This window comes from Rattus norvegicus, chromosome 7 (assembly GCF_021556685.1).
Source record: "Rattus norvegicus strain SHRSP/BbbUtx chromosome 7, alternate assembly SHRSP_T2T, whole genome shotgun sequence".
In the NCBI taxonomy this organism is placed as follows: Eukaryota; Metazoa; Chordata; class Mammalia; order Rodentia; family Muridae; genus Rattus; species Rattus norvegicus.
In genome coordinates this window covers 53,400,648-53,426,004 of record NC_141540.1, presented here as the reverse complement: position 1 = coordinate 53,426,004, position 25,357 = coordinate 53,400,648, and the positions used below count along the sequence as shown (strand labels likewise).

The window sequence follows — 25,357 nt, the reverse complement described above, 5'->3', positions numbered from 1 at the left end:
AGTTCAATGTGTAGCATCTAAAACAAGTAAGGGGAATGGGAAGCCATTAAAGCAGGAGAGGGAATAGAACTCCTTTTACCAAACACACTATAGACTGACAAAGACAGCACATGGCCAGCAGTTAGGTTAGGCTGCTGTAATCACCCAAGGAGGATGTGGTGATGGTGGTGGTGATGGCGGCACATTGAATAGACTTCAGTTCATCTCAGTCAGGGCTGCAGAGCCAGGTGAGATAATGAGAGGAAAAATGAATAAGAAAGCAGTTGTAGCCGGAGGCCCCAGTTCTCAGTGCCAGAGTCTGGCTGGCTTCAGCAAGAGTAAGTATGCATGTTTACCACTGATGGCTACTGTTCAACTCTTACTTTTGAACATGCTGAGCTTAGCGTGCTTCTTGGGTATCTAAACTAACAGCTGCTGGTTACTTTTCCCTAGCACAAGAGAGAGAAGAGAAAGTAAATAAATTCTGAGAGTTGATTACTAATCAATGTGCTGAATACAAAGAAAGAAAAAGAACCCTGAGACAGGAAGAAAGCCAAGGCAGGGCTGGATCGATGAAGTCACACCACGATACAGAAAAGCAGTGTCCTTTAGACACTTTAAAAGCCCACATTCTCTGAAGCGACCACAGACATCAGGTAGAAATGGTAACTTAAAACACTAAACTTATCAGTTTCATTTGCTCATAGAACAAGTTTCAAAGAAAGTGCTCGAAAGGGAAGGAAGATCATTGAACAAAGGCAGCTAGCACTGTCCTCACAGGGAAATCAACACCTCAGGGGGAGTGACAGAAAGACAGGGCAGGACCTCAGTGAGAGACAACATGGAGACCTGGATGGCATCACCTAGCATGTAGAGTACACTATAAATGTGACTCCAAACCAGGAGTGACTCCGTGGTTCTCCACCATTGCTGTGAGCTGCAGGGCCAGTTCTGCACAGCCCCTGGACATCCACATGATCCCCGGTGGCTGCCCTGGGATGTTCCACGGTCTCTAGTGGTAATGAGTCAGACATCAACACAGACCGCAGCTGCTTCTTTGCCTCAGACCCAGACACGGCCCTCAGGGGCAGCTAGGGCTGGGACTTGGAAGAGGTTTGGTCTATTGCTATGTATTGTAATGCTAAATTCTATGACTTCTCCAGTTTACAAGCCTTTGTTGTGCAAACCTTGCTTCTCAATTTAAAACTATTGGGTAAATAAAACTGGCTACAGCCAATTACTGGAGGGATTAGACAGAGGCAGGTTTAGAGTGACCTGCTGTGCTGGGAGGAGGAGAGACCAGAGAAAGAGGAAGAAGAAAAATGAAGGGGAGATAGACCATGAGCACATGGTCAGGAGAGACAGCAAGTAAAGGGGTACACTGCTGTAGCCAGGCCTGCAGTTAGAAGAGTAAATTAGGAGTGACCCACCCTCACCGCCCCCACCCAAAACCAAAGAAAATAACCACAGTCACGTTTATTTGTAAGCTAGTGGGGTAAGCTTAATTTGTTTGTACTACAATTTGGCTACAATAGGGACCTCACCCGGTGGCAGGGCTGGCCACTCACAGCAGGCTCCTCCTCTCCACCCTGAATCTCTCTTCATAAGGTTCAAGCTGTTCCACTTCTCTCTCTCTCCCTTCTGTCCACCACACACTCACACATTGTGGTGGCTCCTGCTGCAGGCTGGCCACAGGTTGACAGGCCCCTGGGTGACATCCTCTGATAAGTAGGTGCCCACAGCACGCCTGTAGTGTGCATCAGAGGGCAGGCCTGTGTGTGGCATGACCGTCTGCCCATCTGTCTTCCTCCTCCTGTGCTGCACTGTGTGGTAGGCAGCTCCACCCTGAGCTGAGGGGTGGAGGGCAAGTCTGCTGGTGTCCACACCACGAGGCACGGTAGAATATAGATCTCTGTCTATCTTCCTCCTCCTGTCCTGCACTGCCTAGATTTGATTTCTGTGTGTCCCAGGCATAAGGCAGCGTTGGCCACCAAGCCAGGCCTCAAGCTAGAAAGGACAAAGGACTGCCAACTGCTCTGCCTCTGACCAATATAAGAGCACCACCACCACCAAGGGGTCTCTGCCCATTGCCAGGGGGATCACCATGACTTCTGATCACTGCTGCGCTGCATCCTGAAGCATTACACATCACAGTGACCGAGAGCTTGGTGCCACCAGCGTTTACTTCTGCAGTGACAGAGGGATGGGTCCCTCCATCGCCCTCTTCCTCAGCATCATGGCTACTGCCACTACTACCAACACTCGAGTTTGCATGCCCCTCTGCAAACAGCATCCCAGCCTTGCAGCCTGCCTTGCAGCATGCCTTGCAGCAGGGCCTGCGTCCCCACAGTCCTGGAGCCCATGTCCACCACTACTGCCTCCACAAATACCTGCAGTTAAGACAGCCCAGGCAATGACGACTATAACAGAAAAAGACTCATACGGAGGCTACACTGATAACCAAAGCCATGGCATCTATCTAAAATGACCCCCAAATTCATATAAAGGAAACATCTCCCTCTGGAGAACCTACTACATAAAATTGAAAGGAGGCAGCACAGCAGCTGGACAGGCAACACACAGGAACACAGAAGGCATGGAAACATAAGGAGTATACAGAGACCCTCTTGTGCACTGTGTGGAAGCATCACCTGTCAATAAAAAGCTGCCAGCCTATTATTAGCTTAAGCAGGAAGAAGGAGGTGGGAGTTCCAGCAGGGAGAGAGGATTCTGGGATAGAGTCAGGCGTGGAAAGAGATTCACTCCAAATGTTGATGGAGACAGTCACTTGAAACTAAGAAGAGGAAACCAGTCATATGGCACTCGCAGAATAGAATGGATGAAATAAGCTGTGAGCTGGCCAGGGAACGAGCCCAAGCTTAGGGCATTTACTCATGAACTAATTCAGTCTCAGAGTTGTTATTGTAGAGAACAAAGAGGCTGGGTTAGAAAGCTCACGGTTACAAGAGAGCACATATCTGATAGAACAACTGAATAACACCTAGAACAGCAGTTCTCAACCTGTGGGTCATAACCCCTTGAGGTTGAAGGACTCTTTCACAGGAGTCACATTCCAGATATCCTGCATACCAGGTATTTTCATTATGATTCATAACAGTAGCAAAACCAGTTATGGAGTAGCAATGAAATAATTGTGTGTGTGTGTGTGTGTGTGTGTGTGTGTGTGTGTGTGTGTGTGTGTGTGTGTGTGTGTGTATGTACGATGCATGAAACTATCAAAGAACTCTGATCAAAAAAAAAAGAAAGGGGTTGGGGATTTAGCTCAGCGGTAGAGCGCTTGCTTAGCGAGCACAAGGCCCTGGGTTCGGTCCCCAGCTCCGAAAAAAAAAAAAAAAAAAAAAGAAAAAAAAAAAGAAAGAAAATGCAGCATAGCCACATAAGAGTGCATTACTCAGGACTGGAGAGATGGCTCAGTGGTTAAGAGCACTAGCTGCTCTTCCAGAGGTCCAGGATTCAATTCTCAGCAACCACATGGTGGCTCACAACCATCTGTAATGGGATCTAATGCCCTCTTCTGGAGTGTCTGAAGACAGCAACAGTGTCTCATATACATAAAATAAATAATAAATAATTTTGAAAAAAAAAGTGTATTACTCAGTGTAAGAAAAACAAACGTGTGTCCTTTGTGGAGAAATGAAAGATACATTAGGTAAAAGGCACAGTAAGCTGGTACAAAGGTTGATCTCAGTGATCATAGGAGAATAGAGATCTAGGAAGGGGAAGGGATATGAAGGTTACATAATGTATACAGAATATAGTCACACAGAAGTATTTGTAGGATGTTCCTGATGATAGCATGGGAATCCAGTCCACAATAGTTTATGATATACTTTGAGTTCAGAGAATCCTAAGTAGGCTGAGGATAAACATAAGGGATGGACATTCCAAGGGCTCTAATTTATTATACTATGCACATGCAGTAAATTGTTACATGCCTATAAATATGAACATATAAACATCAACTAAAAATGACAAAAGCGAGAAGTTTCACTGATTAGCTGTAAGACCCTCGAACGTTAGGAATGTCAATACATAAATAAAACCCTATGCATGTGTGAAGGCAAAGCCTGACTGAAAGTGAAGTCCGACCTTTGGCCCCATACACAGTAGGTCAGAAAGAGCAGGCCAGAATCACTCAGGGCCATGTTACTTCATTTTGCTGCCCAATTTAGCTCTTTATTCTAAAACAGAATTGTTTTCCGTAGGCTGGCTATGCACAATGGAAAATATTCAGGATAAAAAACTGTTTCATGAACTCTAAAAGTTTGTGATGTTCTAGTTAGGAATGTTAACACAAACCTAAGATCCAATGAGAAAACTGTCTGCTCTCAGCCACAGGGATATTAAGTATGATGTTCAGTAAAGGGAAAATAATAAGCAATATTATCGTAGATAAATTACCACCCTTTACTGGAAGTTTCTTCCCTTCTGGGAATTTTCACATCTTCTGTGGAAAGACGAGAGGACGCTGCTACGTTCAGGAAAATAACACTGTTATTCTAAAGCTATCATGAGAATGAGATTGGCGGCATTAAGAGATTACAGTCAGAGGAATTTCCCACTAATACAGACATTTTAAAGCTCAGCAGTGAGATGAAATACAAGACTCATGGGTAAAGTCCTAGGAAACAATGGGTATCAAACAGTCAGAGGTGTTGGACGGATCACGACCTTCCTAAGTAACCAGTAAGTACAAGACTGGCCTCCACACTCCTAGCCTTCGCCACCCTGCTGTGTCCCACGACCTGCTGGAAGCACTTTTCCCTTTCCATTAAGTACAAGCCCACACAATGAAGATCCAAAACCAGCACCCGGCCTTTTTATTAAAGCTGGGACACATACTCACTGTAAGAAGCAGGAAAGATTTTTTTACAATTTTATTTTTATTTTGTGCACACTGGTGTTTTACCCACTTCTATGTCTATGTGTGGGTGTTGGATCCCCCCCCAACTGCAGTTACAGACACTTGGGTGTTGGGAATTGAGCCCAGGTCCTCTAGAAGAGCAGTCAGTGCTCTTAACCTCTGAGCCATCTCTCCAGTCCCTACAGGGAAGATCTTTTAAAAAAAACCTTAAGCAGTCTTTAATGAAAGCCGTGCATGCGATGTCTCTACCCTTGCCTCTTCTCGATTGTTCCTTCCTTGTATTTGCCCTTCTCCTGTCCTACTTGTCGGGACTTGGCTTTCCTCTCCAGGATCATCTTGTCCAGCTTTAGCCTGGTGATATCCACCTGGCTGGGGTGGATGCCCACATGGACAGTTGTACCATTAGCCTCCTCTCGCTGGGCTCCTTCAGTGTACACGGTGCATTTCTTCCTGTACACTTGGACCACTTTGCCAATCTGCTGGCCTTTGTAGTGTCCTCAGACAACCTGAACGTCATCATCCTTTACAATGGGCATAGAGCAAACACTGTATTTCTGTCTCGGTTCTCTAGAAAGAGGAGACATGATCTTCCTCCAAATGTGAGAAGGTGCATGGCAATGCCATTTGCGGTTCTTGCTTTGGTCAAAAGTCACAAAGGGACAGAACTTCATTTTGGCAGCTGTGACCCAGTGATGGCCGCAAAAGGAAAGTACGGGGAAGATCTTAAAAGGGAAGTGCTTTTCTCTAAGGGACCCCAGCCCCATCTCAAAGGACTGACTATCTTTCCATATCACTTTTTCATTCAACGGTTTTCTTAGCACATCCCTGTTCAGCTTCTTCATCCCGTGCTTACATGGTGACTGCTGGTGCAGAGAGGACCAGGTGAGCTAACAGGATGCCACTAATATCAATTTATCCCTGCATCTCTTCTATACTCTGAAATGGACACATTTAAGAGTATTTGTTCAGGGGCTTGTGGGATGGCTCAGTGGTATAGAGCACTTGTTGAGGTAGAGTCTTATAGAGGACCCAGGTTTGGTTCCCACCATCTAAGCCTCATGCCCCCTCCTGACCTTTGCTGGCACCAGCATGCATGTGGTGGTACACATGCACAGGCATACACAAAATTAAATTAACAAAAATAAAAGAGTGTGTTCGGAGTATCTCAAATCAAATGTTATATAGCAGAATTCTTCCCACACAAACAAAGGCATAGATTTAGTTTATTAAGGCATGTGCCCAGAGGGAAGCCTCCTGGACTTTAGTGTATGCTCGTGGAAACCAGTGCGTCCGTGATACCAAACCACTCAACACAAACAGAAGGATAGAGAAAATGGAGCTCAGGACATAATCTCAAAAACTACATTGGTGACACATTAAATATGGGGAAAAGAACTGAAGAGAAACATTCCCACAGCACCGAACATGTTAAAGATTCTAGAAATACACAAATATGGCATTTTAATATACAACGGTGACGGATGTTTATGGAGGCTGGCATCACAAGAATTACATGTAGCACATGAGTCACTGTGGAGTGTGAGGAGGAGGAGGAGGGTGGGGAGGAGTGGAAGTTACACCTCCCACAGGGAAGGCAGGCTGCTGTTCACACGGAGCTACGGATAGATGAAGGCAGCAGACACCTGACTGTGCTTTACGTGTTCCTACGAATCGGAAAGTGGGTGTCATTTTTTTCTTTTTTCTTTTTTTCGGAGCTGGGGATCGAACCCAGGGCCTTGCGCTTGCTAGGCAAGTGTTCTACCACTGAGCTAAATCCCCAATCCCTGTGGGTGTCATTTTATATGCACATAGAGCACGAATTCTGAGAAAGGGTAAGTCTGTCCCCTAAGGCGAACTGCCTCTCCAAAGCAGGGTTTACATCAGAGGGGCTGACACTAAAGAGAATGTTGGCCTTCAAGAAAAAGAATTATGGTCACACTTTCCTCAAGTAAAAATGCAACTGTGGCTTCCCAAACCAGAGGCAGTGGGGTTCTCTGTGGACTCCCTCGCTGCCTATGTTGAAGAGACAGAGATGACCCAGCTGAGAGCAGCCATAGCTTATTCAACTAAAAATTCAGTTGCAGACACCCATGTTACACGGAGGAGTTGAGAGGACGTGTAGATAACTGCATACCTACTGCATCTATATGAGATGAAAAGCCACTTAAAAAAAATCAATCAGCAATAAAAAATAAAACTAGTAGCAATAGTGTTTGGTTTAGATTATGTTTTATGAATTGCCAACTTTCTATACTTAGCACATTTTCATTAAGAAACACACACACACATTGCTTGAAAAGGCAAAAAACAGGGCCTATAGGATGGCCCAGTGGGCAAACCCTCTCACCACACACGCCTGCATGTCTCGTCTCAGCATCCCGGGAAGGTGGAAGGGAAGGCATCTGCAGGTTTCGTACTGTGATGCTGCACTTGCCTGGCCACCCGACTTTAGCCCTGGGAACCCAAGTACAGGTGAAGGACAGCCTGGTCTCCCACCCTCGACAAGTCCTTAAGGACTCACCTTCTCGTTCTCCAAAGTTTAACCAATGCACTAGAAACCTCACCAAGTAAACACAGACAGAATTACACACTGGGGAAAGAAAACCCGAACCGCCCACCGCCGATCCATCCTTCCTAAACTGAGTGTCAGAAATGTCATGGGCCCCATCTCCAAACGGCTGCGATTAAAAATGAAAAATAGCATGTATGGGGCTTTCTAGATGAATGAGGGTCCCCCACACTTCAGAAGCACTGATAGCCACCCTGCATTCTTGACGTTTGTAAGAGAAAACAGTGTAATTAGTGAGAGGGAAGTGCACACTGGGCCAGAGACTTGAAATCCCGAGAGAGTCTTCAGAGTTATTACCATCTGTGTGTCTGTACAAGTCATTTAATTTATAGAAAACCATGTCTAACGTGTGATACCGATGTTTTATCTCTTAGGCCATTCCTCATTTCTGTCATCCCCATTTGTCAAGAGACACCCTTGTTAAGAAGCACCCATTCTCTGATCGATGCTACAACTTGCTGACAGAGTAGGGAGAGTAATGAACTGTTGACAGACCGTGTAAGATAACCCTGGGAGATAAAGAATGGATAATTTCAGATATGAGTCTGGGCTCTGTATTGAGCTTCTTAGACTATATTAAAATGGAACCATTACAGCTCAATAAAAGAACTATTACAAATTTAAATTTCAATATTTACTCATTTAAGCAGGATCTCACTATTAGCTCAGGCTAGCCGCAAACTTGCCATTTCCTTGGTCCTCTCAGGTGCTCTGGCTATTTAAAAGTATGCTTAGCAATAATAAACTGGGCTAAATCTCTGAAAGCTGAAAAGTAACAAGCCTCCTGCTTGAACAAGTCACAAAGAAAACAATGACTTTCAAACCTTAAAAATAAAATATACCATGGGAAACAACTTCTTACTAATTTAACAAAATGGCAACTGTGTAACCGCTGTCGGGAGGACTGTTCAGTTTTGTTACTGTTGTGTGTGTGTCCCTGTGTGGTGTGTGTGTACAGGTATAAATGCACTGTTCACAGAGGCCAGAAGAGGGTGATAGAGCCACCAGCAGCTGTGAGCTGCCTGATACGATATGGGAAGTCAAATCCTAACCCTCTGTAAAGGTCACCCTCATTCTAAACTGCCGGGCCACCTCCCTACCCACGTTCCCCAACAAAAAACCTAAACTAACAAACCCTAGGTATTCCCTCATTTAATTCACTTCGAAAACAAAAATTTACATTTTAACTAGTATTAAGTTTATATAACATAGGTGATAGATTATCAAATTTTATCTTTGTTTTCCAAACAACAAAAATACAATGGCAATTTTTTTTTTAATTTGGAAATATGACACAGGGCTATGGTGACATATGACTTTAATCCCAGAACTTGGGAGGCAGAGGCAGGCAGATCTCTGTGAGTTCAAAGTAAATCAAGTCTACAGTTCCAGGACAGCCGGGGCTACAAAAAGAAACCCTGCCTGAAAAAAACAAAAACAAAAAACAAAAAGTCAAGTCAAAGCTAATTTGGCCATGGTCTGGCAAAAGAAAATCTATTCTATTTGGGTTATTTTACCTGGTACACAGAAGCTACTCGGTGCTTATTAGAGAAGTGTTTCATCATACATAAAGACAGACACGGACATATAAGCTCCAGCCCACAGAGTGTTTTCTATGGGCCTGGATGCTAGGCACACTTGTTCAACTCCTCCCACACAGCCCTCCCCTCCTTCCCCCATCACAAATAATAGAGATAAAAAATAAAAATAGTACATTTTACTTGTGCTTCCTTGGTATTAAAGCTCAGAGTTATTAACAGTAAATGTCTGTCTCACATCTTAATTAGGTTCACGTGGGGTCCTAGCAGTGGACACCCTCACAACGTGGTGGTTAGCGCCCAAGCGAGATGGACAGAGAAGCTGACTCCAACTCTGACAAACAGCGCAGCAAGATGAGCATCTGCAAACCAGGGCTCAGGGACAACTCCTGTCCCAGCACGTATCAACGCCACCTCCACCACCTCCATCCCTACCCCGCCTCAGACTGGTTCTAGTCACCAACTCCAGGCCCCTACAAACTTGAGAAAATAAACCTGTTTAAGCCAACTAGCTTATGGCATTCTGTCATTACCCGGGTCACCGCAGGTCCGAGACAAGCACGGTTGACAGGCGCTACAACTCGACTATGAGGGAATTTCTTCCTCTTTTCTTTTTTAAGATTTATTTAAGCATGTATTCTATACATATGGATGTTCTGTCTGCAATGTATACATACCTGAAGATCTCAAAGGAATACAATCAAATGGGACTACAGTCAGAAACCGTTGTGAGCCCCGCTGTGGTTGGCGGGAATTGAACTCAGGACCTCTGGAAGAGCAGCCAGAGCTGAGCCATCTCTCCAGCCCCAGGAATTTCTTATTTTAGAGAATGTAATATTAAAGTTCTGAGTTTTTTGCTTTGACAAATTATTTGAAGCAGCTCTAGTTAATTCAGTCCGTGTGGGAGAGGAACTATCCTTGAGCCTTCACGTTACAACACAGAGGTTCTTACCTTTTGTATCTGCCTGGGACTGTTCTCGACGGGTCCTGTAAAGCAAAATATGAGAAATCAGCAGCTGTGCACACATGTCAGTACACAACACGCGTGTCAGTACACAGCGAGAGCCTGCAGGGAGACAGAACAGTGCCTGCCCCCAACTATGGAGCGCAACCACACTTAGCACAGCACACTGCTGATCCAACAAAAAGAACCTGGCTTTTCAGCCCAAACCAACCGTGTTTTAAAGTTGAATACTGAAATATTTGGTTACGAGCTTAGCCCTTAATGGCTGAGTCATCCCTCCAGCCAGAAATAGTTTAAAAGCTTAGAAAAGCACTCAAAACATTATTTCCTTCCTTCCTTCCTTCCTTCCTTCCTTCCTTCCTTCCTTCCTTCCTTCCTTTTCTAGTTAGGGTTTCACATCTACAAGGCTGGCTTGGAATTAGCTGTGGACCTGATGCCGTGCACTCACAAGGCCTTGATCAACTGGTCTTTCTGTGTCCACTTCTGAGTTTCAGCATTGATTATGTGCACCGCACACACACCCTGACTCCAGCAGAGGCTCAGGCCCACGGACTGGAGAATGCTAGGTAAGCACTCTGTCGGCTTCGTAGGAACCTCTCCAACCTGACAATCATTATAGGCTTAACACTATCACCCTGGCTTTTATTATGTTCTCATTAAAACAAAACAAAAAACAAAATAAAAAAATCAACCCCTCTTCCTCCCAAACTGGATTGGCCTGGTAATCCCAGCATCAGAAAGTCGAGACAGAAGGATCTCTGTGAGTCTGAAACCAGGCAGGAATACACGGGGAGACCCTGCTTCAAAAAACAAAAACAAACTAACAGTGGGCTGGAGAGGCGGCTCAGTTCCAGAGCACTGGCTGCTCCTGCTGGCCCGAGTCCAAATCTCAGCACCCAAATGGCAGCTCATAACCACCCATATAATCCGGGTTCCAGGGGAGTGGACGCCCTTTTCTGGCCTCCGTTGGCACTTCAATGCACACATACACAAATAAAAAGAGTATAGCTAAAAATAAGACATAGGAAAAGTACATACTGCAATGAGCCTAAGCCACAAACATAAAAAAGAAACAGATTTCTGAACATTAATATTAACTATAAGGGTGGACAATTACTGTGCAAATAAGTAGGCAGTAACTGTGATCAGTCTGGGCTATCATCAAACTTCAGTGATGAGCCCTTCTAAAAGTGATAATAGCATTAAGTCCAGGAGGTTTATATAATTCAGTAATCTCAGGTCCCATTAAAGTGAAGGAATGAGCTCACTTCCTAAAGTGACCAGTTCTACAGCAGACACTGAAGACTGACTTCGGCTGACAACCCAGCATAGGCATAGCAACCTGGGCAAGAGTCCAGCGCTCTGTCAGGAGGAACAACTAAGCCACCTTCCAATCTTCCAACCAGACATGCCACTGGGCAGCCGAGACCCGAGGTTCAGGTTTCTTGCCATGCCTAACAGGAAGCAGCAGCAATGCCCATTGTACTGTGGGATTACCCAGCAGAAGTGGGCAGAGTCACCGGCACAGCAGGCTTGCCATGTAAAGTTGGTGGGATATAAAAATCTTTATCAACTTCTCCCATATGTACTAACTATTCCCATATAGTCTCGCTAAAACAGTATAAGCCACCAAAGGTTGATGGCCTTATCTCACTGTCTCATTTTTTATTCCTTGTTTCTTAAGTAAAATATGAGCTTCTGGAAGCTTGTCCCCCGCCCGCGTCCCAGAATCTAGAGAAATCACTTTCCTAACAATCTGATGATACAGAAAAGAAAATTAAAACCAACTATAACAATAAAACCCCAAGCCCTTGGGAAGTTACTAGTGGTAAAAATAAGCAGGTGACACGATCTAGGAGTGTCTGGGTGGGCTTGACCCCAGGAACAGAAAGAATTCTGAGCTACTTGTGCAGGCGTCCCCTGTGGTGGCTAATGTGACGTTAACTTCCCTTGCCTTGGTGTCAGCATACAGAGAGAACAGCAAAACCTTGGCCAACAAATGTTTGAGACATTCCTTTTCCCTCTGTTATTAAAAAGGCACCGTCTGAAATGAAGAAGGCCAGTGTTTGCTTTTATGCAGTAATTAAGGAAAACAGATTCTCTATTTATAAAAGCACGCTTATCTCCTGAGGGGAAAAACAGGGGAGAACAGATTTGAAAACTCGAGCTACCCGTGTAAGCACAACATGATTCTTTTATAATTGGGGGTGGGGTGGGGTGTGTGTTCACGGTTCCTCCACATATGACTAGAACGCTACAAACATGTAAACTTCTTCCCTAGAATTCCTAGCTAGAAATCTCACTGCCATGGCCACCAAAGAGTCCCACGCAAAGGAGCTTACTGACTTTATAGTGAGGGACCTTGGTCAGTAACTAGCGGTGAGTCCTGCTGAACTTGACAAGTGCCCTCTATATGTGAACTAGCCTTCCGGGGCTTGTATTTCTCTGATTTTATTTCACATTTATTCCCATCTGTTTACCACAGGATCTCCACCACCTCTGCTTGTGAGGACTGTGTTCATGAGATTCCCACAAAGCAAGGGTTTTACTAAACTTACAGAAACCAGTTTGTGCTTTGCCGAGTCTTTGCAGCTCTGCACAGTATCCCTGAAGCAGCAGCGGACACTACCCTTGCAAGGAAGATTACCACAGAACGGTAGACTTTCAATCTGCTGTAGGAGACCTGGGGTTTCAAAGGATCTCGTTACACAGTCCCTAGGACTTCCACAACCAGGATCAGGTTCAACCCTACCTGCTACCAGCAGTTTTGATGGAGACTTTCTCTGCTTTTTACACACTCCGGCTTCCTGTAAGTAAACAGGGCACAACCCAAAATGTCGGCCAATTCCTCTGTCATCTTTTCCTCTGTAGTCTTTAGAAATCCTCAAGCAGATCAGGAAAGGGAAAGGTCGGGAAAGGCTACAGAGGTTCAGGTTGAGGAGAGTCACGAGCAAGTGCAGCGGTCGGCCATTATGAACTAGATTCCTCTGCTCTGCCTTGGGACAAATGAGGTCTGAATGTGAGCTGACTTTGAACCTTGTGACTTTTCAGTGAGCTGAGACTGGGAGTAAAAATTACTAATGTCCACTCAGGAGATGACACTGAGGAGAAACAGGTAAATCCTGCAAGTGACTTAGGTGGTTGCAGCTGGGTACTTTTCCCCCCTTTTAATCTTGGAAATGCTGTGTGCATTTTCAACCCAAAAGCTTTTCTCTGAATCTATTCAAAGCAAAGAATTCAAAACAAATGGTTCAATACATACAGCTGTCATCACTGTTACTTATGAGAGTGGAAGACTTTAACCACTGATGATTAGCATTAATGGCTAATTTGTGCTAATTAAATGTTTAGAAAGAAAATTCTGTTACTGAAAATGGGTTCATTGTATTGTTTGTTTGCTAGCTTTAGGGCAGAGTCCAGTGTTTTCTAGGCCAGCTTCTAACGGTCTGTATGGAGACTGGCCCTGAATCCCCAGTGTGCTGGGACTACCAACCCTTGCAACCATACTTGACTTGAAATTTTTAAATATCAAAAATAAAAAAGTTCACACTAAAGCATCTACAAAGGTTATTTAAGAAATATGAAAACTCCAAACATAAGCTGGGTGGTGCTGGCCCACACCTTTAATTCCAGCCCTTGGGAGGCAGAGGCAGGTGAATTACTGAGTTCTGGGCCAGACAAGCCTACAGAGTGAGTCCCAGCCAGCCAGGGCTACACAGAGAAAGCTTAGCTCAAAAGAAGAAGAAGAAGAGGAGGAGGAGGAGGAGGAAGAGGAGGAAGAAGAGGAAGAGGAGGAGGAAGAGGAGGAGGAGGAGGAGGAAGAGGAAGAGGAGGAGGAGGAGGAGGAGAAAGGGAGGAGGAGGAAGGGAGGAGGAAGAAGGGAGGAGGAGGAGGAAGGGAGGAGGAAGAAGGGAGGAGGAGGAGGGAGGGAGGGAGGGAGGAAGGAAGGAAGGAAGGAAGGAAGGAAGGAAGGAAAACCCAAACACACACGGAGTACTTCCCGCACTAGGATTTTATGACGTATGTGCAAAGTAATGTATTCAAGGCTTCAGGGTTTTCCACTATATTCTGCATTGTTTTTAACAGGAAAAAAAGGTAAGAGAAGCAACTTTAGAGGAGTCAAAAATGGAATATTCTGCATCTGTGAAAAGCAATGCAGATGCCCCGTGTGGACTACTGCAGAAGTCTGTCTACAGTGTCAGTTGAAAGAGTGTGATATAAATAGCCCAGACACAATACTTCAGGGACAACAGTGTTAGGTGGCCTTTCATAAATGTGACAAATACCTGACAACTCCAGAGGCCCTGGACTTAAACTCATACCATTCTGGAAGTTTGGGCCCCTGGTGGGCGGGCTCCATGCTATCGGCCTGTGGCGAAGCAGAGCTTCATGGGAAGAGGGCATAGCTGCTTATTTCGTAGTAGTCAAAGACAGGGCTCCTTTCGGACTAGAAACTATATCCCATCAATGCCACTGAATCATGTACCCACCAACAGAACAACCAAGCACTGCTGTGGGACAAGCCTCTAGCGAGCATGCTGTTTTTGAAGAGCATTTCATACCCCAAAAGAGGCCGCTGGATGGATGGGTGGATGTATATAGATGGACAGATGAACTGACAGAGACAGCTTTCATTGGTAGCTACATGTAGAAAAGAAATACTGACATAAACCCCACACTGTTGTTATGCCTTTTAAATTTTGGGCTATGTGATCATATACCTTCAAAAATTAAAAGGGTAAGATCTAAGAGTTTATAGAAAACAGCAGGCCATAAAGGAATCTATCAACCACATTTTGCACCTTTTTAAATGTTCTATCATTTTCTAAATGTAATTAAATCAGAAAATGATCACTTAAACAGCAAGCAGGACCATATTTAAAAGCTGTATGCAGCCATTATCTAAAAATAAGAGCATCTGAATCTTCATTTTCAATTGCCATCATATGGGCTACATTAAAAAATTAAACCAGGGGGTTGGGGATTTAGCTCAGTGGTAGAGCACTTGCCTAGCAAGCGCAAGGCCTGGGTTCGGTCCCCAGCTCCGAAAAAAAAGAAAAAAGAAAAAAAAAATTAAACCAGAAATAAAATATTCTAACCACTCACAAAGCCAAACCCAGACTGTATTTGCAGCCCTCGTTTCAAAAGACCCGCTTCCCTGAGTGGCTCAGATTTGGTGACAATGCTAAGCCTTTCTCTGTATCTATTAAAATAAAACCAATGATGTTAAGACTGTCCTTCTCGCTCCCGTCTCCCCCACACCACTCCCGAAGATGCTGGTGTGGTAAATAACTATTCTTTAGGAGTAACGGGGACAGTGAATTAAGACTGTAGCTCAGAGAGATATCAACTAAGGGGACAGCATTTCCAGTTCTCCCTGACACCTCTGATGAGGTGATTAGGGGCCCATGGAGAGGACTTAGCGCCACTCTCATGCTAAGCAAACAGCCTGGCAAAATACATTTGAAGCCAAGGTCACCAGCAAGCGACCAACCTTTAATCCCAATTACTAACAAAACAAATAGACAGACAGAAACTGAAGAAACAAAGTGTATGCCTGGGAAGGGCTCAGAATAGTTAAACGAAGACAGATGTGTTGGGGCAGCAAGCTCTTGGAGGGCCGGCTCAGCCAGAAGTCCATGCTGGTGTGCACACACTGGAAACAAGTAGGCTGCAGCAGACAGCCTTTTCCTACAGAAAGAAATCAGCCTCTGTCTACAGACATTGTCTGAGGTTATTTATGTTAGTATGCTTCCCTTCTCAAACTGTCCAGAGCAGAAGCGCGAGGACTGAAAACCAGGTCTAGACTGTCAATTAAAATGGTGTATTTTCTCCATCACACCACAGTGAGTTAAACCTTCCCAAACTGTTGGGAAGCCACCATTGAAAGAAGGTCAGGTTTAATTTCAATTTTATTAAACACAAAGTACAGAGGTACTTTATGTTTTATGACCAGCACAAACTGTTGAGAGCAACAGTGCTGTTAGTATTGTAACAGGCTCTGTTTTCCACAGAGCCACGATGGTCATCACAGTAATAGCAACTTGGAGGACTGAGGGGGAAGATGAACCTCATCACTGAATCTCTGTGTCAGTGACTTCAGCCTTTGGGAAGAGAGAAGTTTGTATCTGTGTTTCTTAGCCACCTCAGGTCAGTCTGCCTCCCTCCGTCACATGTCTCTGGAATGGTGCAGAAGAGCAAATGTGTGTGTGGTGGTCTGAATAGGCCTCCCCCATAGACTCCTTTGTGAGTGCTTGGCCCATAGGCTGTGGTACTATTAGGAGGTGTGGCCTTATTGAAGTGGGCGTGACCTTGCTGGAGGAAGTGTGTCACTGTGGGGGATTGTGTTGAGTCTCCTTTGCTCAAGCTACACCCAGTGTGGCACACGGTCTCTTCTGCTGCCTGTGGATCAAGATGTAGGACTCTCAGTTCCTTCAGCACCATGTCTGCCCACATACCACCCTGGTTTCTGCCAAGAAGATGATGGACTAAACCTCTGAAGCTGTAAGTCAGCCCCAGTTAAATGGTTGCCTTTATACGAGTTGCCGGGGCCATGATGTCCCTTCCCAGCACTAAAACGCAAGGACAGTATGTATTTAATCCTTTTGTCAGTTAAGACTGTGTGCAGTCCTCTGATGCCTTATAAAGTCATGTAATCATAAAATTAATGCAGAAAATCAAGCTAGGGGCTGGAGATGTGGCTCAACTGGTAGACTGCTGGCTTACCAAGCCTGAAGGCCTACGGTCAATTACCAGCACAGCACAAGCTGGGCGTGGTGTTGCACACCTGCAGACTAGTGCTCAGCTGTGAGGAAGGAAGAGCAGAGGTTCAAGGCCATCCTTGCTACGGGGGAATGGATGGGAGGGGAGGGGAAGGAGGAGAGGAAGGAAGGGAAAGAGACTGGAACTCTGAAAGGACATGATCTTGGGATAGCATCTGTGATGATAGCACTGGAAAGGCAGAGACAGGAGGATCACGACTTTGAGGCCAACCTGGGGTTACATGGCAAGTTCAAGGCTAGCCTAGGCTACATAGCAAGACCCTGTTCTCCAAAATGAATAAGGTGGGTATGGTGGTACATGCTTATAATCCTAGTCCACGATCCAGCCTAGTCTACTTGGCAAATACTAGGACACCGAAAAGGCCTGTCTCAAACAGAAGTGGACATCATCTGGGGTGAGCTACGTATCTTTTGACCTGTGCAGGAATAAACAAGTGTGGAGAGAGAAATAGAAGGGCTGGGAAGAGAGGAGGAGAGGGAAGACGGGAGAGGTAGGGAGAGCGGGGAGTGGAAGGATAGACAGGCAGACTTAAAAGGTCACAAAAAATATCAAGGCTGGGACAAATTATAGCAATAATATTTCAAGACACACTTCACATAACTGATTCCAGAGACAGGAGACACATCAGGACCATGGATTCTGTCCTTAGAAGCAAGAAAAAATAATCTATGGAGTGATTTGTTTCATAGTCAAAGTGAGCAACTAAAGTAAAACTGAATTAGGTTTTACTTCCAGAAGTACTTTTAGAAAGTATTTATACTTTATGACATTACATGCATTGGTGTGTGAGGGTGTCAGATTCCCTAGAACTGGAGTTACGGACAGTTGTGAGCCACCACGTGGTTGCTGAGAATTGAATCTAGGAACTCTGGAAGAGCAGACAGTGCTCTTAACCACTGAGCCATCTCTCCAGCCCTCCCAAAATATTTTAAACTACACAGAAATGCAAGTGTTTCTGGGAACTCTTAACATGACACTGTTGACAGCACTGCACTGTGTATAATACTGTATCCCGTCTCAACAGCTGGTGGGAGAAACCAGGTCACTCTCTTTACTCTATGCAGTTATGATCCAAAAGTCAGCCTAGGACAGAACGGGACACTCTGCTCAACCATTTAATTCTTACTTTTTGTAACAAGAAAATTACCATTTTTCTTGGTTATTTTTACAACCGATGTTACCTAAACCCAGTCAGTCAATAATAGTCTTTTTCTCAGGGATGGGTCAGTAAGGAGTTGGACAGCAGGAGATCAGTGGTTAAACCCACAGGAAATGATCAAGAGCCATCTAAATAGCCTGGGCCTTCCCCGGTCGTTTTCAATGCTCACCTGGGGCAGGTAGGAGGTTCCTGGATCTGGGAGGCTCGCAGCTTCATTCTGGATGGTGTTCTGCTGTGTGATAGCATCCTCTCGCTTCCGTTCCTTCTGTCCTGCTTCGTCATCTTCGTACTCATCTAAGCACTGAGAGGAAGAACAGTCTCCGTCATATTCTCCCCCAGAGCAGCATATCTCCTCTCAAAGGTCTAATTACACATGGCAAGGATATGGCTCAGTTGGTCCCTGCCGTTCATTCCACATGGAGACCCAGGGTTGCCTTAAGCAGGGGCATTCTGCAAAGGGCAACACTATAAGCACAGAAATTATAGTTCAGTAAAGAAGGTAGGGGTGTGTGTGTGTGTGTGTGTGTGTGTGTGTGTGTGTGTGTGTGTTAGTAATAAGGTCATCTACCTTCACACTGCCTGTGAGAATATAGAGAATATTTTCACATGGGAGTGTAGGAAGGCTCTGGAACAAGCAGTAATTTAAAGGCTGGTATAAGGGTTGCGGATTTGGCTCAGTGGTAGAGCGCTTGCCTAGCAAGCGCAAGGCCCTGGGTTCGGTCCCCAGCTCTGAAAAAAAGAAAGAAAGAAAGAAAGAAAGAAAGAAAGGAAGAAGAAGAAGAAGAAGAAGAAGAAGAAGAAGAAGAAGAAGAAGAAGAAGAAGAAGAAAGAAGAAGAAGAAGAAGAAAGAAGAAGAAGAAGAAGAAGAAGAAGAAGAAGAAGAAGAAAGAAGAAGAAGAAGAAAGAAGAAGAAGAAGAAGAAGAAGAAGAAGAAGAAGAAGAAGAAGAAGAAGAAGAAGAAGAAGAAGAAGAAGAAGAAGAAGAAGAAGAAGAAGAAGAAGAAGAAGAAGAAGAAGAGAAGAAGAGAAGAAGAGAAGAAGAGAAGAAGAGGAGAAGAAGAGAAGAAGAGAAGAAGAGGAAGAAGAAGAAGAAGAAGAAGAGAAGAAGAAGAGGAAGAGGAAGAAGAAGAAGAAGAGGAAGAGGAAGAAGAAGAGGAAGAAGAAGAGAAGAAGAAGAAGAAGAGAAGAAGAAGAAGAAGAAGAAGAAAGAAGAAGAAGAAGAAAGAAGAAGAAGAAGAAGGAAGAAGAAGAAGAAGAAAGAAGAAGAAGAAGAAGAAGAAGAAGAAGAAAGAAGAAGAAGAAGAAAGAAGAAGAAGGAAGAAGAAGAAGAAGAAGAAGAAGAAGAAGAAGAAGAAAGAAGAAGAAGAAGAAGAAGAAGAAGAAGAAGAAGAAGAAGAAGAAGGAAGAAGAAGAAGGAAGAAGAAGAAGGAAGAAGAAGAAGAAGAAGAAGAAGAAGAGGAAGAAGAAGAAGAAAGAAGAAGAAAGAAGAAGAAGAAGAAAGAAGAAGAAGAAAGAAGAAGAAAGAAGAAGAAGAAGAAGAAGGAAGAAGAAGAAGAAGAAGAAGAAGAAGAAGGAAGAAGAAGAAGGAAGAAGAAGAAGAAGAAGAAGGAAGAAGAAGAAGAAGAAGAAGGAAGAAGAAGAAGGAAGAAGAAGAAGGAAGAAGAAGAAGAAAGAAGAAGAAGAAGAAGAAGAAGAAGAAGAAGAAGAAGAAGAAGAAGAAGAAGAAGGAAGAAGAAGAAGAAGAAGGAAGAAGAAGAAGAAGAAGAAGAAGAAGAAGAAGAAGAAAGAAGAAGAAAGAAGAAGAAAGAAGAAGAAGAAGAAGAAGAAGAAAGAAGAAGAAGAAGAAGAAGAAGAAGAAGAAGAAGAAAGAAGAAGAAGAAGAAGAAGAAGAAGAAGAAGGAAGAAGAAGAAGAAGAAGAAGAAGAAGAAGAAGAAGAAGAAGAAGAAGAAGAAGAGAAGAAGAAGAAGAAGAAGAAGAAGAAGAAGAAGAAGAAGAAGAAGAAGAAGAAGAAGAAGAAGAAGAAGAAGAAGAAGAAGAAGAAGATTGGTGTAATGTGGAAACGCCGATCTGGAGAAGGTTAATCTCACAGGGCGAGAACCACATACTGAAGACTTCCTGAGGGCTGCTAAAGAGCTGACTCAGCAGCGGCAATTATCCATCTCCAAAGTTGTCACGAGGAAACAACCAAAACAAACCCCTATCTACGATGCTATTATGGCCCTGACTATGAGCTCCTCATTGCAACACATCTAACCCATGTGTGACCTCATTAGATCCTCCATGAAATCCAAAAGTCATCTCTGCAGGTGCTGCCCACAAAGACATTAAGACACTGACAAAAACCCACCATGAGAGGGGAGACACCAGGATCTACCTGCAAGATCAGAACAGTCCACCGTCCCAAACCAAGAAGGCTGCTGCGAGGCATGGAGAGAGAACACGGTAAAGAGGAGGGCACAGTGGGCTGTGAGAGACTCGGAAAGGAGTCTATCTGGATGAAGAAGAGTCTGCCAACAGACCAGAAGGACAAACAAAAGGAGCTGGCAGGCTGAGGCAGTCGGGCTTGTTGGGAACCTTCTGAATGCTTGCTTACACAGATATGAGTGAGCCGAGGCGCGGCGGCCTAGCTGGCCAGAACTTGGGTGAGAGAAACGATGATTCTGTGCTATCATGAAAGCAATGAGTGGAAGCTGCTCTTGACTCAGCCTGGAGACCAGTGGGTTCTGCTAGGACCCACAGATGAGCCTGAAAGTGGGATAAAGTTCCAGCCCCACAGCTCATGAGGCGAGGACTGGAAAGGCAGACACTCTGATCTACAAGAAACACAGGCAATAAATAAGTTGAGAAGTCTGAACAGTGGGGTTGGGGATTTAGCTCAGTGGTAGAGCTCTTGCCTAGCAAGCGCAAGGCCCTGGGTCCGGTCCCCCCCCCCCAAAAAGAGAGAGAGAGAGAGAGAGAGAGAGAGAGAGAGAGAGAGAGAGAGAGAGAGAGAGAAGTCTGAACAGAAAGGTGTTATAGGACTTGAAACAGCAATATACGACCAAAATTTGGGGAAGTTGGGGGTGGGGGCAGGAATAATAATTAAGTACAAATGAACAAGAGAATAAAAATGGAAAGACTAAGAAACAAAATCAATAATTTGAGTTCAGAAAATAAAACATAAATCCTAGGTAAAGAAAAAAAATCACCATCAACAAAAGAAACCCAGTATGTGGCACAAAACTGCCCATTAATCCTAATGGGGAAAAGACTCTAAGGAGTTTAAGGGTTAAAAACTTTTCTTAAACCAACAGAGACTATCATGTTTAGTGAAAACCAACAACATTCAAGAGTAAAAGCAGACTCAGGATAATAAAGTCCTCCAGCATGGTTGCTCTGGAACTGCTGGGTAATAAAGCAGCTCAGAAGACTACAGGGCGCGAGTGTGAGAAAGGGAACAACTGTCACCATTTTATTTATGATTACTTTTAAACTGTAAATGAAAGGTGTTAATCATTGCATTCCTTAAGACTTCTTTTCGATCAACATGAGGAATAAATATTCTCCCAGTACAACAGCAGTATACTTGAAGCATTGTCAACCCTCATGGACAGATGAGGCTAGGAAGTGAGAGAAAGAGAGTCAGGGTGAGGCCCGGGCACTTTTGGCGCACACCTTTAAACCCAGCTCTCAGGAGGTAGACGCGGGTGGATCTACAAAGCAAGTTCCAGGACAGCCAAGGCTACACAGAGAAACCATGTCTTGAAAAACAGAAAGAAGGCAGGCAGGCAGGCAGGCAGGCAGGCAGGCAGGCAGGCAGGCAGGCAGGCAGAAATCAATCAATCCGTGGAGAATGAATGAGTAGTCTCACTGTGGTCTTCTGCTCTGTTAGCATCCATGAGGCTCATTCTCCAGATCTAAACAGCCAACGTCCCTGAGCACTGATATATCATATAGCATGGAGCTTAAGGTCAGAACCCTAGGTCACAAGTGTGTACAGATGGAGAGCCCATGTGGACTGAGGAAAGGGCTGGTTGCCATGAGCTCTCTGAACACTGGGTGTGCTTCTGTCTGTGCTTAGTCCCATCTTCTGAGACCCAGCACCTCAGCTACCTTGTCCTTTGTGCCACCCCCTCTCCTAATAACTGACGACCACCCTTTCCCTTAGTAACCAAAGACCATTCCCACCCCACCCCTGCTAGCAAATTAAAAACAAAAGTGAAGAATCCAGTACATGCTTGATAATGCGTCACCAAGATGCACCAAATTGAGAAGGCAAGTAACCCACACTGAGGCTCTTCCTGTTCTCCCCTTGGCCCAGCTTTTTACCTGCTTCCTGGGCACCTACTGCACCACACATGGCATCTCTGTGGGAGAACGCACCTCACATTACAGGTTTGCTGGCCGTCGCCTAGCTTTGAGGTCAGAATGACACAGGGAACCTAGGAGAGGTCCTCTTCTGGGCCTCTGTGTACATCCACACACAAGTGCCACACAACACACAGGAAGAAAATACAAATGAAATTTCACTCTTCTTGAATTTAAATCACCCTGAAGTCTCATGAGTCCATGACAAGTACTTCAGCTGTGGTCAGTGTGTCCTGTCACCAGATCTCAGGACAAAACTCTAGCAAGTCATCTAAACAACAACATTCAATGATGAGAACGCTCTATTGCATGTTTCAACAAAAATAATAGACTTGGGTAGCTTTTGAACAACAAGATGGCATTTCCCCTAATTATTAAATCAATCAGCCATGTTATAAAAAACCTTTAATAACAGAGATGAAAAACTCTTCCTCTGCTTATCCTTCTATTCGTGTGCTACAAATCTTCCTACAGGATTCTCTCGAAGCAGGCGATGGGAGCTCTGCTTGGCACTGTGCTTACATGGCTTGCAGCACAGATCCTGCCTAATGGGCAGCACAGACTGTGACTACAGACACTGGGACTACAGACACGTCTCCTACCTGGCTGTGACTATAAGCAGCATAGATAGCTCTCTCTACCCACTTTTAGGTGTATCTGTAACTCTGATGGCTGTTAACTATGTGAACCATTTCTACCCCCCAAATCTTACAGAAGACTAGCTGATGGCAGCAGCGCGACTGTTACTATGACTATTTTACCTTCCTCTAAACACTTTAGGGAAGTAATTGTTTCAACGAACCTCAATCCGTAGGGTAGCATCTCTCACAATTTCATGGGCTTTAGGAATCTGTTTCCACGTCTGCATTTTCCTAGCCAGGATCTTCTAACGTTTGTTGTTTACATTCAGAGCATCAAAGCGGCTCCTTAGATAATGTAAAGACAGGCGTCTTTGTGTATAGTTACAATCTGTTCCTAGTTTGCCTTCCATTCTTCATTATGCATTGCTAAATCTTCCCCAGGCAATGTACCTTTCCCATTTGGACGCCTTGGTATCTTTCAATTAATGTATACATTATTCAGAGAAAATTCTTGATGACACGTGTCAGGGTATAACCTTGTAAAACGGGGACCATGTCAGTGCCTACAATAGCGGGTTATAGGTCTACAGGTTAGCAGTGAATTGAAAAGTAAGAAAATCAAAGTTTAAGTCATGGATAGACTTATAGCAAACACAGACAGAACAGACAAGGTAACAACACAGCTCCCACTTGTCACTAACGTACGTGGAATGCTTAAACAGGAAACTGAGGGAGGGGCACACAGGTGTGGCAATACTGATGGGACACAACGTAAGCAGAGGGACCCGAGGGACATAAGAAAGTTCTGGAGACTAATCCAAACTGATTAATGTAGACAGTCCAGGCACAGAAGCAGAGGGATCTAGCAGTGGTCTCTATTGTCTACTGTGACATACCCTTCTGCAATAAACAGAAACAGAAAAGGGCTAACATACACCAGAAGCTTAGAAAAAATCCTGGAAGATTAAGACGGATTAAATAAAAATGTGGAAGAATTTCCAAACAAGTGCTGAAGGTCTGGGACAGCAAGACATCCCTTAAGACTTCAATGGCACTAATTTATAGCATTTCTATTTTACACACACACACACACACACACACACACACACACACACACACACACACACACTAGCTGTTACTAATTAAAATTATATTAGTGTTAGTAGTGCAATTTTCCTTTGAAAACAAATTCACATTCATAGTTCAGCAAGTTTACTTATTTGTTTGTTTGTTTTTATTATCTGCTCATTTTTTGAGGCAGGATCTTGCTTTGTAGACCAGGCTAGCCTTGAGCTAGCAAACTGCCTGCTTCAGCCTCCCAAAGGCTGGTATCCTAGACACGCACTATCAGGCCTGACTGTCTCCTGGTGTTTTGGAATGTGGAGGAAGGTCAGTGCATATCTTTTTACTGTTCAGACAAGTTACTTGGAAGCAAGTCTCGACAGGCAGGACATTAAGTATGCAATTATATCTGAACATACCTTTCCTAACGGCATCTTCCAGCAACATCTGACTTCAACCCCTCTGGCAGTTCTAAGTTACTGAATGAGTGCTGATTTTAGGTTAAACCTCTCTCTTCGGTGTTACATGCTTCATATGCTGCACGTTAATACCCACAACAAGCATGCTAGCCTAACAGACCTGTCTCGGTGCTTTCCAGTTTGGAGGTAAGTAAGCCTTGGTATTTTCAACCCCCAAATTCGTCCACATGAGCCACACGAGCAGATAAGACAGCACAGTAGGTGTTGCAATAAGGAAGGGGACATCTTAAGAAGACACTCGTGCACACACAATATGCAGAGGCACTCCTCCCTCGCACCTCTGACAGCTTTACCACCCACAGTGGACAGTCAACACCAGATGACTTCCACAGGGAGGGCTGCACTCCCAAAGCAGGAGGCTCAGGGCCAGCACAGAGAGTAAAGGCCCTAAAAGTGCATTTAGCTCTCGACGTGACCATACTGACACAGTTCAGCACACAAAGCCTTTCTTTGGCTATTCCGATGATAAAGGTGAGACACTGACCAGTTACTCTGAACTCCCCAGTAGATTGGACACGTCACCTAAGCTGTTGATGCTTCAGCTCTCTCAGCTAGTAAATGGAAACAGCAGCAGCTACCTCCCCACACCCTTACAAAGATGCACTCTGCGTGACTGGTCCACAGCGCCCCATCAACGTCGCACTACATGTGCTATAACTCCCAGCAGAGAACACTGAGGTCCACAGAAGTGTGTTCACAGCAATCCTGCTGCTGTTTTTCAACTTCTGGACTTGTGTTCGGTGCATTTCAACAGAAATCACCCCTTAACTTCTCTGTTAATCACTCGACCAATGTCCAGTTCTTCACAGAGCAGGCACTTTACATTAATTCACTTAATGAAAGCATGTCCTATGGTTTCAGATGTATAAAGTAAACCACCCCCTCCCCTCGCCCACTCTAAGAGTGATGACTCAGCAGATTCAGTGCCTGCTGTGCAAGCCTGAGTTCAGGTTCCCAGCAACCACACAAAAAGCCCAGCGTCCAGGCACATACCTGTACCCTCGATGTTGA

The 25,357-nt window shown here is 44.6% G+C and overlaps 1 protein-coding gene, 1 non-coding gene and 1 pseudogene across 3 annotated transcripts in view; all 3 read right to left on the bottom strand.

Moving 5' to 3' along the window:
• Pawr (pro-apoptotic WT1 regulator) overlaps positions 1–25,357 on the bottom strand; it is an 82,017-nt gene that overhangs the window by 11,201 nt on the left and 45,459 nt on the right. For both annotated transcript variants that reach the window (NM_001437881.1, NM_033485.4), the window contains 2 exon segments: positions 9,924–9,958; positions 18,047–18,178. In NM_001437881.1, coding sequence (NP_001424810.1) covers positions 9,924–9,958; positions 18,047–18,178 — 167 coding nt within the window.
• On the bottom strand, positions 1,937–2,078 carry LOC120093977 (small nucleolar RNA SNORA48). Its single transcript, XR_015626252.1, has one exon. It is a non-coding gene; the product is annotated as a small nucleolar RNA SNORA48 (small nucleolar RNA).
• On the bottom strand, positions 5,023–5,790 carry LOC148004665 (large ribosomal subunit protein uL24 pseudogene; annotated as a pseudogene).